The following is an 11,572-nucleotide window of genomic DNA, read 5'->3' on the forward strand; positions in this document are numbered from 1 at the left end:
CTGTCTGAGCGTGTATCCCACGTCTATGTCGTGTCTATCTTGCTGTCTTTCTGAATATCATCACCACCATCAGCATCTTCTGTAAAAAGTTAATCAACTCTCACTTATCTACTTTGTAGAATATCCATGGGGGATTCCTAATCCTGCTCCCACCCATGATACTCCCAGATATGCTCCCCACCCACCACCTCATGCCCTGCAGATGCTCAGGAACAGCAAATCAGGTGTGCTGTAACACCGAGCACTCAGGGTAGCAAAGTCTAATTACATTACTGCTCACCTTTTCCTTCCAAAGGAGGATGATTTCCCACTCACCCGCCCCCACCCCCAAAAAAAAAGAATACCAAAAAAAAGAAAAAATCCCTCACCAAAGCTTTGGAGTTTGTCAAATATTTTGCATACCCCTGCTCCCACAGAGTAGATAACTGAGAGCCGATTATGTTAGCACCTGTCTGTACCGGCACTAAGTCAGAAGCTCTCCTCTGAGAGCAGGACTCAGCATCTGTCTCATTATGACTGTTTTGAGGGGCTGTCTCTGAAGCTCTTGGCTTGTGCCAATCTCTACTTCAGAGGGCGCTTGTATCCAGTCTGATAGCTTAGAAGCCTGTTTCTCTAGTACCTAGTGTCACCTTGGCTCTCTGAAATTTCTCTGCAGGATGGCCAAGGGCTGTTATTCTCCTGTCTGTGTAGTTGGAAGGAAGGAAGGGGAATGGAAGTTTTTGGGGGGAGGGGACCTGAAGCACATGGCTGAGCTGAAAAGTGAACCCACATTCCTAGTCTGGCACTCCTTATTTCCCCAGCTAGCAAAGCGACATGGGTGAGGGGCTGAAGACAAGTGCTAAGAAAAAAGCACTGTACATGCTCTCAGTGGTCAGCATTGCAAAGCAGAAATGTATTTTGGCTGAGGAGTCTGTTTCATGAATGGCTGTCTCCCCTCTGGGTAGTGGTTCTCTGGAGAGAGAGACTCAATCTGAAGACCCTCTTCTAGGAGGCATCGTGGGGCACCCTTTCCCTTTGCTGATTGGAGCACTTCAGAACCCTGGAAATATGGCTTCCCCTTACTCTGTAGCTGGGGTTTAATGCATATAAATACTCTTTGAAGGGTCTTTTGCCAACTTCAGGGGTGGGGCAAGCAACCTCTTATTTAACATGGCTACAACTTTAAAACTATTCATAATGGGAGTATGTATGGAATGGTTTGGATCAGGACATTTTCTATCTGGGTCACTTCCTATATGCTCTGACTCCTCACTAGAAAGTTAAGGGAGATCTGGTTTTGCCTGTGTCCCAACAAAAGGAAGCTGTGTTCTCCTACCCAAATACTCAGGTCCCCTAGGATCACAGACACCAAAAACATAGGATGGTGAGTCTTGCATCCCCTTCTGCCTCCCTATCAGGGTTACAGCAAGATGGGGAACAGTAAGATGAGATAGAGAGGGAGGGAAAGGAACATCCTCTATTCCCAGACCTAGAACAATCCTGAAAGAACATATAAAGCAAGCAGTCCAGCCTCTCAGCAGGACCTAGGCTTCTGGAGCTGCAGAACAGGAAGGAAACAAGGGCCATTGGGTTGTGGCTGGTGAGGCCTCCGTAGTCCCACCGAGATCTGTGGCAATTTGCAATTCGTTGGTTTGGGGCAAAAGCCCCTCCATTATCTGTGGAGAGAGGGGAGAATAGAAGGTGCTTGACTTAGGGAAGTCCTTCATGATGATTAATATCAATTAATATTAAAGATTCATTGAGGTGACTAGCCCATTCCTAACACCACACCTCCATCCACCCTACTCCCAATAATTTGGCAGTCTCCTTTTCCTGAAGAGTTCCTTGGAAAAAGCTGAAGGAAATAAAATTTAAATGCCCCGCCCAATACCCAGCCTCAAAATCTGGTTACTTCCCACAAATATTCTTAGATACTTTTGATGCTCCCAGGAAAGCATCTAAAACACAGAACTGGTAGAGATTGGTATGTTCCCCTTCGGGAATCAGCCCCAGCTGTGGGGCCATATCATAGATATGGATGATGTGGCCACAACCCTAGGCTAAGTAGAGTTATGGAAGGATGTATTCTGGTACCTGGGACATTAAAGTTATATGTAGTAAGTAGAGAATTGATTAGAACACTTCCCTTAAAACTGGGTATTTGCTATTTTGATCATTTCCCATGAAACATGTGCTTTGGTGCCTCATTGTAAGTTAAAATGAAAGCTGGTGTTTTCTGTGTCCCAACAAAGAGACTACTTTCAAAAGGGGACCAGAAACCATCTCTTCTTGTTCCCACAGAAGGGGCTGCTTTTCCTGGCTCAGCTACCAGACATCTTTAGACCCTCCTGAACTTCTGGTTAGGTTGTTGTCCTTCATTCTCAAAAAGGACCAAAATGACATTAATATGTTAGAGTCAAGCTACAGTGTGTCTGACTGTGGCTGATTGGACCAATTTGAGTTGGAAAGCTCTGCCACAGGTCAGACACAGGTAGTCCTTATGAATATTTGGGGTAGACTCTCTAACTTTGTATATCTCAAATTTCTTCTGAACTAACTCAATTCTTCTTTGCTCATAGAGCATTGCACCTTCTCTGATGAGGGCACACCATGCTGGGCGGTCCTATGCCAATGTCCCTCAAGACATGCAATCAATTCTAAAGTTTTTGAGAGTCCTTGAGAGTCCTTGTATCCCTTTTTCTGACCACTGTATGAGAACATGCCCTGTGAGAGTTGTCCATAAAATAATCTTTTTGGCTAGTGTACATCTGGCATTCGAACAATGGAGTTGTGCTCTCTGTAGCAGAGTTGGAATGCTTGGGAGGTTAGTTCAAGAAAGGACCTCAATGTCTGGTAGACCATCTTGGATTTCTAGGCAGGGACTAGAATACATGTCTCACTGGAAATAGTCTAAGAAAATTCTCAGTTTCATGAGAAGTGGTTCAATCCAACCCTCCTTTCCCTTGCTACATCTGCATAAGGATGTCTCACTTGGGCAACTTTAAGATCAAAATACTCCTGGTCCCTGAAAGTTGGGAATCAAGTACCTGATACTGAAAATTAAACTCAGTCCTCCCCAAACACAGGAAGATCAACTCTCAAAGGCAAGGAATATAGAATTCAGTTATTGAATCCTTCTGTTCCTCGTGCTGATGCAAAAAAGAAAATACAGGATTCCTTTTCAAGGGATCCCTGGATGTGTGACCAAATCATTTCCCCTTCTCTGCGTCCATTTCCTCATTCTTAAAATGAGAGAGTTGGACCAGAGGCTCTGTAAAGCCTTTCCAGCTCAAAGTCCTAGATGCCTATGCTCTTCCTGAATCATATTACTATCCCACTTCCTCCTCCTTGGACTTACAACTCTGTGTCCTCCAGGGCAGGGGGCCTCTCCAGCACCTGGCGCCGCCGTTTGATGGCCCCCAAGATTTTTTTTCTGGGACCTAGGGGGATGCTGATGCTATGGAGGTCTAGTTCAGAGCAGAGCATTAGGGCATCCAGATCAATCTTCTCCTGTCTCAAGAGGGCCACAAAGTCATCCATATGCAGGGAGGCAAGGAAAGTCTCTAGAGGGCTGGTCTCTGGCTCCAGAGCCTCATCCAAGCCCAGGTCAAACTCATCCCACGGTAGTTCATCAAGGCGCTCCTGCAAGCTGTTGGCACTGCCAATGCTATCATCATCTAGGCTGGGAGAGTGTCTCATCCGGACGCGCAGAGTGCCTGCCCCGTCCATCCCTCCGTCTTCCCGCCCCAGCCCCTGAAGCCCGCTGCTTACATAGTTCCTCCGAAACACCATGGTCCCCAGCCCGGGGCGGGTGAAAAGAGAGTCATGGCCCGAGTCGGTGCTGACCTCCGAGTGGGCGGACTCGGCCCCGAAGCCGGGCTCCAGGGTGGCGCGAGAGAGGCTGTCCTCATCCGAAAGGAACATGTCCCGGAGCGGAGAGCGGCCCCACTCCTTAGGGTTGGCGTAGGTCCCCTGTCGGACAAACATCACGTCACTGCCCAGCTGCAGCCCGGACAGAGAGCGGATGCTTTTCCTCCCGTCCTCTGAGATCTTGAAAGTTCCCTCGCCGTGCTTACGGCGCTCCAGCTTCCTCTGGATTTTGGTCTTCCCTCGGCCGGTCCCGTGGAGGGTGGCCTGGGAATAGGGGAGGTGGCTGGCCAGGGACAAATTCTGCAGGCGCCGGCTCAGGGTGCTGGAAGAGAGGCTGGAGAAACTCATGGTGTCCGCCCGCTCCGCCAGCTCTCTCCGGTAACGCCGCTCCATGCGCGCGTGGTGCTTGCGCTGCAATTTGGCGCAGTCTTTGATGCGCCTTTCGGCTTCGCGGAAAGCTTTCTCTTTCAGCTTGCCCACAAGCTTGGGGTTCAGGCTGCTCTGCTTGGCAGCGATGGAGTCCAGGTAGCGCACACACTCCATGTGTCCCTTCATGGCTGCCATGTCCAGGGGCGTGTGGTAGTCATTGTCCAGGCACCAGATATTGGCCCCAAAGGACACCAGGAAGGACAAGCAGTGCAGGTGCCCGTTAGAGCCCGCCAGGTGCAGAGGAGTGTTGCCCCAGATGTCACATTTGTCCGGATCACCTCTGGAATGAGACAAGAGAAGCCGTTGATTGCAGAGGAATTGGGGAAGGGGAACGGGGGGAGGGGGCAGATGGTACTACCCTTTACAACAAAGAGAGGAAGCGTTGTCCTGGAGACTCAGCCTGGTTAATCATGCAGTGGACCACGCCAGAAAGGGGCCTGAGAAACCTAGAGTCGGAATGTCTTCTGGCTTAAAAGATCCCATCCCCAAACACACAGGTCCCATGATTCATCTGAAACTAAGATTTACTCTAAAAGATTTACTTTTAACCTTTTGGGTGACAAAAACCCCTTTGGCATTGTGGTAATGCTTATGGACCTCTTAGAATATTTTCAAATGCATAAAGTACATAAGATAACAGAAGAAACATATTAAAATACATTTGAAAAAAAATTAAAATAACATGAACTAGCATTTAACTGGTGCTTTAAAATTTTCAGAGCACTTTGTAAATATTATGTAATTTGAGCTTTCCAACAACCCTGCAAGCTAAATGCTATAATTATCCCCATTTTAAAGGCAAGGAACATGATAGAATGCAAGTGACTTACCCAGAATTACACAACTAGCAAGTCTCTGAGATAACATTTGAACTCAGATCTTTTTTATTCAAAGTCTAGTACTCTAACCATTATGCCACCTAGCTTTATTATTTACTTACATATATTTTATAATATATGTATATAAAATAATAATAACTTAATGAATCCCAGGGAAAAACCCTTATTGTAAAAAAATAAACAAACCTTCACAGAATTAAAAAGATAAAAAGCCAGAAACACCAAACTAGACAGAGAACTATCAGACAGAGTTTGTTATTGATAAAATGTAGTTTTAAAAATCTCTGAGACCCCAAGTGTCACCAGTCCCCAACCCCATCCTAGTCACTGGTAGGTAGGTAGGTGGGGCTCTGGGGAAGGCACAGCCCAGGCCCGCCTTCCCCGTGACACACACAGGGGCTGGGAATCTCAGAGGATTAATATTTGATAAGTTGAGAGAGAGGAGTGAATTATTCATGCTGCCCAGCGAGGAGCTGGCCCAGAGAGGTGGTGGGCCTGGGGTGTTAGAGTGTGTGAATGTCTCAGACAGATGGGTGTATATATGCATGTGGGCAACTATGTGAACCCTGTTTGTGTGTGTGTGTGTGTGTGTGCCCGCGCTCTAGCAAATGAGCGTGTGCATTTTGTTTGCAGGGACCAGGGCCAGGCCTGGCAAGCCCATGTGTGAGAGGCAGGTGTCCGGCTTTGGCCTTGGTCTGGAGGGGACTGTGGGGGCAGCCAGGCTGGGTGAGGGAAGGAAGAGAAGAGTATTGACTGGAAATTGAACTCCTCAATCTAGTCCTTCAAAGCCTGTTTCAAGAAACTTACTTAGGGGGTGTCCTTCCTTCCTTCTGGGTGGGAGACACATTTTTAGAGATCCCCAAATACTTGTTATGAACCAACACTTGGAATAGGATATTTTGGAAATCTGTTGCTTTTCTTACTGACAACATCCCTCAAAGACCATCAAAGTCACTGTCTGAGGCAAGCCCTGTCTGTCTGGAGTAATCCAACACTCTCGGCTTCCATACTCTCCCAGTCTGTGACTGATTCAAAACCTTCAGTCTTATTCTATCCTATGCCCCGCCTCCCCAATTCTACTGTTAATGAGGTCCCAGTTCAGGCTAAAGAATTGCTCCCTTGTCTCATTAGCTTCTCCTCCATTTCTCCACCCCCTAGTTCCCATCCTAATTGGATCCTAAGTCCAGTTTCATGGCAGAGAAATAGAGAGGCCCCACTGATTTTACAGGAGACCACTGTCAACGTTTAAAAAAAACAAACCCAAAAAACAAAAAACCAAAAGGCCTCCTCTAAAATGGGAGCTGGCAACACAGTCCTTTCAGGCCACAGGAACTCTCTGGTTCTCCATATGATCCCTTCTCAGAACCAGAGCAAGATTTCCATTGAAGGCAAATGAGATGAAAACCAGCAGCCTATGAAAGACCCTCTGGCTTTTTTTCATATGGGGAGTAGGGAGGGAAAAAAGAAAAGCTACAGGAGTCAGAACCCCTGGATGAGCATTCTGTCTCCTAAGGATGTGTCTAACCTACTCTAAGGCAGTTATCTCACTCTGGATAGAGCTGGTGGGATGAGAAATTAAGATAAAGGGAAAAGAGGAAGCAGAGTCAGGTCAGATGAAGAGATGCCAAATATGGACCCCACATGCAAAGTAGCCAGCAGACACCTTTGCTCCAAACCTGCCTCTGGAAAAGTCACTCGACTTTTTATACTTCAATTTCCTCATCTGCAAAATAGGAAAAATTAGGTTCCTATTGGGTTACTATAGGAATCAAGTGAAATAATAAATTTAAACTTTGTAAACTTTAAGGCATTATATTGAATTATATATGCATTTGTATAATGGTAAACTATATATTTTTCTTATTACACATGCAGAGTGTGACATAATGGAAAGGCCACTGGACTAAATCAGGTTCCAATTTTGCCATTTGCTAACTGAATAATCTTGGGTAAATCCCTTTACCTATAAGAACCTTAGTTTCCTAGGGAGTTTAGATTTTATGAACATATATATGTATATATAGAGAGATATTTAGATATATAGATATGTGTGTGCATGTATGTATTTTCAGTCTTCTTAGAAACCTATATCACTTGAAAGCCCCTTGCTACCAGACCCCTAATGTTGAGCAGTGATTCAGAGAGACAGCTTAATGGAGTGGAAGATGCCTTATAAACATATAAGCAGTCCAACACCCATGCCCCTCACCAAGGCAACAGAGTGAATGTCTCTTCTTCCCTCTTCACATTCCCCCTGACTGATTTTTATTTTCTTCCCCTCAACCTTTTTAAGGCTGCTCTTAATATTAGTTTTCAAATAATTTTACTTGGTCCTAAATTTGGGGGGATATAGTGTGATCATCCCATGTGTAAAACCTCTTCCTTGGATGGTAAAGTGCCTAGCACCTGGTGAGTGCTTTGAAAGTCCTTTTAAATAGATTGTCACTAAGTAAGCCTTTAAAAAATGCTTGTTGACTGGCAAGATTGTCACTAAGTAAGCCTTTAAAAAATGCTTGTTGACTGGCTAACTGTTCAGATCCTTTTCTACTTTTTCCAGGACAAGGTTCTCAATCTTTTTTTTTTTTTTTAATGTCATAGCTTCCAATAGTATTTTAGTGAAACTTATAGACTCTGAGAATGATGACTCTAAGAACATCATTCTCAAAATAACACTTTAAATGCATTAAAACTATATAGGAGTGTAAAGAAAACCAATATTAAAATGTATTTTTAAAAACATATTTAACATTCAACATATATTTTCCCATTCTTTTTTTTTAATTGAAGCCTTTTATTTTCAAAACATATGCAAGGATAATTTTTTACCACTGACCCTTGCAAATCCTTGTGTTCCAATTCTCCCTCTTTCCTTCCACTCCCTCCCCTAGGTGGCAAGTAATCCAATATATGTTAAACATGGTACAAATATACAACATATACTTTTTAAGTTCACGGAGTCAGTCTCTGTAGCTAGATGGAGCATTTGATAGTGCTTTAGGGCTGAAGTCAGGAAGACCTGAGTTCAAATTCTGCCTCAGACACTTACTAGCTGTATGACTCTGGGCAAGTGACTCAAACTCTTCTTCAATTTCCTCATCTGTAAAATGGGGGTTATAATAACACCTACCTCCCAGAGCCATTGTGAGGATCAAATGCGATATCTGTAAAATGCTTAGGACAATGCCTGATATATGCTTGTAACATTGCCCTTTGGAGGTGGCTAAATGGCTTAGTGGAGAGAGGGCAATCATTAGATTAGAAGCTTCTTGAGAACAGGAACAGTTGTCTTCTGCCTTTTTTTTTTTTTTTTGTATCCCCATCAATTAGATGATCCTGGTAAATAGTAGGTGCTTTGGTGTTGTTTTATACAGCTCTTTGGGGTTTTCTTGGCAAAAATACTAGAGTGATTTACCATTTCTTTCTCCAGCTCATTTTACAAATGAGGAAACTAGCATTCCCAAGGTCACACAGCTTGTAAGAATCTGGGGTCAGATGAATTCAGAAAGATGAGTCTTCCAAATTCTAGGCCAGGTACTCTACTGTACTTAGTGCTTGGTGAATGTTTATTGAATTGCATTGAATCCTGAGCCTGGAGTTCAAATTTAGCCTCAGATATTTCCTAGCTAAGTGACTTTGAGCAAATCAATTAACCTCTGGCTATCTGTTTTCTTAAATGGAAAAAAAAGGGGGGTGGATAGCACGTTTGTCCCATGATCCTTATGAGGATCAAATAAGATAATATTTGTAAAGTACCTGGCACATAGTAAGCTTTTAATAAATGCTTGTTCCCTCCCCCTTCTCTTCTTTAGTGTCAGTCCTTTAATTCTCAACCACTACCTCTTTCTTCCAGGCAGTTTTTAAACCCTTTATTAAGGTCTTGATCACTGGGTTCCATGCTCACATCAGACCCAAAGGAAACTACAAAGTACTAGATTTTTAAGGGGAAATAGTGGAGAAGTGTACCTTGTACACAGTTACACACATGGTTTCAAAACACACACAGGACAAGATGCTTAAGGGAGGGCAGCGTAGGGCAAGCCAAGGGAGATGAACAAAAGCAGTGGAGAGAAGAAAAGCTGGGGCAGTCATATTTCACGCTTTCTGATGAGAGGTAAATGAAGGGAAATGCAATTAACAGGAGCAGTGGAGCAAGCCGGCTGTGGCATTTTCAGTCTGCACAATACAGCATCCATAAATTCCAGGAAATGGGCAGAGAGACAGGGAAAGTGAAGCCAGAGGACAGGCAAGTGGTGGTAAAACCACTCTTTTCCCAACTCTTCTACCTATGGTGGAGAAGAGATAAGGACACCATACCCTCCACCATCCTATCATCTTTGACCCTTCTCTAGAACACCTCTTCCTCAGAAGATGCTTTTGTTTTGGAAGGAGAATCCGGATCCCTTTCTTCTTATTATTTCTGCAGCTCTCTCTTTCTCCTAAATTTTCAGGCCATTATCTTGACCTCTGGACCTGAAACCCCAAACCTTCCTCTCTGACGGTTTGCACACATGCACACACACTGACCCCATAAGTGTCACCCCTTATTACACATGAACCCCATACCCAAGTATGGTCACAAGAACAGGGCTTTGGGGGAGGGGAATACCAGGGCATAGGATATAAACCAGATCTTAGGAGATGGACCCCCTAAGAAGGGGCAAGGAAAGGCTATGGGAAGGCCACCCTCCTCCCTCAAGTTTTCCAGGGAAAAGAAGCACCGAGATCCACCAGGGGAGAAAAGAGCCAGGAAGGAAGAAGGGTGGGGAGTGGGAACCTCACCCTCGGCTGACAATGAGACGCAGCGACTCCAGGTTACCGTGGTAGGCGGCCCAGAGGGTAGGGGTCATGCCATCTTCATCTGGAGCATTAAGTTCCTTCCTGGTGGCTTCTTTGAGAAGGTCCAAGTAGCCATCCCGGGCGGCCCTGTGGTACTGATCGTTCATGATGCCAGAGTTAGACGGGACAGGGAAGGGGAAGGGGGAGGGGAGGACGAAGGGGAGGACTTCAGAGGGGAGTCGGCCCTTGTTATTAAAGCAGAGGCATTGGGTTTGGGAGGGGGCACGGGGGGCACCGGGCCCGCCGGCCCAGCTGCTACAGACAGAGGCTGCCTAGAGCCCAGAACCGTGGTTACTCGGACATCTGAGATGCCCTCACCCCAAAGGCGGGGGAGGGGGAGGGAAAAAGGGGGGAACTGGGAGGATCTCCGCTCGCCGGCTGCACTGAAAGCCGGCCCCGAGTTCCCCCTGGGTCCTAAGTGCCCTCTATCAGCGTGTAGGGCTCTTGTCTCATCCAGACAGGGCTTACTTTACCGTATTCCCAAAGAGGGCATTCAGGGTTCACCACCCACGACAGGGGCAGAGAGCAACTAGGAGTACTCTCAATAGTCCTTTTTTTTTTCTTTTAATAGCATGGCACATCCTTTAAGCGCCCAGATATACCCTCCTTAGTTATTTATTCTGGGATGTGTCATTATACAGTGGCTAGGACTCTGGGCTTTGCCATCAGAAAGATCTAAATACAAATCCCTGCTTTATGTCTGTGATTTATTGAGTAAACCTGGGGAAGTCCCAGAACCCCAAAATGCGCCTCAGGATACTAACTCTCTAAAAGCATTCACAGTTATAACTAGCCTGCATGGACGAGTTCTCATGCCTGGAGTTGCCGATGCAAGTGAAATAAATCACAGATTTTAATTTATTCGCCTAAGCCTCGAAGTACGGATGATAGTGAAGGCTTCGGGACTCTAAGTGACTGGGAAGTGGGCCAAAAAAAAAAAAACCCAAAAACTTGTTCCTCCGCTTTTTTGTCTCGAAACTTCCAGGTATGGATGGATTTTCTGTCTGTATCCTTCAACAGAATGATTTATTCATTTGTATGCGATTTACATATCATTTGCATTTATCCACGCAGTGGGGTTCTTGGACCACTCCCCCCTCCCCCCCAGGGACCCATGGAGAGATATCCAGAGATCTGACAACTGGATAGAAAAAGCTTATTACATCATTCTTTCAACAAACATGATTCCTTTGTAATACTTTTCACTTTATTTTATGCATTTAAAAAACATTGTTCTGAGAAGGGATTTACCCTTGTCTTCACCATATTGCTTGTCAAAAGGATCTGTAACATGCAAAAAAAAAATTTCCTGTACTTGCAGAAGGATAAAATTCATCAGTTTCATGTCTTTCTTCCCTATGCTCCACCAAGAATCCTTTCTCTAAAGTTTCAGTAGATAGTTTTGATTGATTTAAAATGTAGTGGAGTCCATCCCAGCTTTCCCATTAATAAATCAAAAGCTAGAAGGGACCTGATAGGTCGTTAGACTAATTCCTCAATTTTATAACTGAGGAAACTGTTTCCTAAGGAAGTTAAGTGATCAGAACCACACAAGAAAGAAGCCTGAAGTCATCTGACTCCAGAGTCCCCGTTCATTCCGTCTAAGAAAGGAGTCGAGC

The 11,572-nt window shown here is 45.0% G+C and overlaps 1 protein-coding gene across 2 annotated transcripts; it reads right to left on the reverse strand.

The window, feature by feature from the left end:
- Positions 1–1,583: 1,583 nt before the first annotated feature.
- USH1G (USH1 protein network component sans) lies at positions 1,584–10,345 on the reverse strand. Of its 2 annotated transcripts, XM_031965764.1 has the most exons (3): positions 9,897–10,343; positions 3,338–4,558; positions 1,584–1,655 (listed from the first exon to the last, which is right to left on the reverse strand). In XM_031965764.1, the coding sequence occupies exons 1-3, from the start codon at positions 10,058–10,060 to the stop codon at positions 1,652–1,654; spliced, it is 1,389 nt and encodes a 462-aa protein (XP_031821624.1). In that variant the 5' UTR covers positions 10,061–10,343; the 3' UTR covers positions 1,584–1,651. The 2 variants fall into 2 exon arrangements, with proteins under 2 accessions (XP_031821624.1, XP_003768529.1); XM_003768481.2 differs by lacking the exon at positions 1,584–1,655 and having other exon boundaries at positions 3,334–4,558; positions 9,897–10,345.
- Positions 10,346–11,572: the final 1,227 nt, after the last annotated feature.

This window comes from Sarcophilus harrisii, chromosome 4, assembly GCF_902635505.1.
Source record: "Sarcophilus harrisii chromosome 4, mSarHar1.11, whole genome shotgun sequence".
NCBI lineage: Eukaryota > Metazoa > Chordata > Mammalia > Dasyuromorphia > Dasyuridae > Sarcophilus > Sarcophilus harrisii.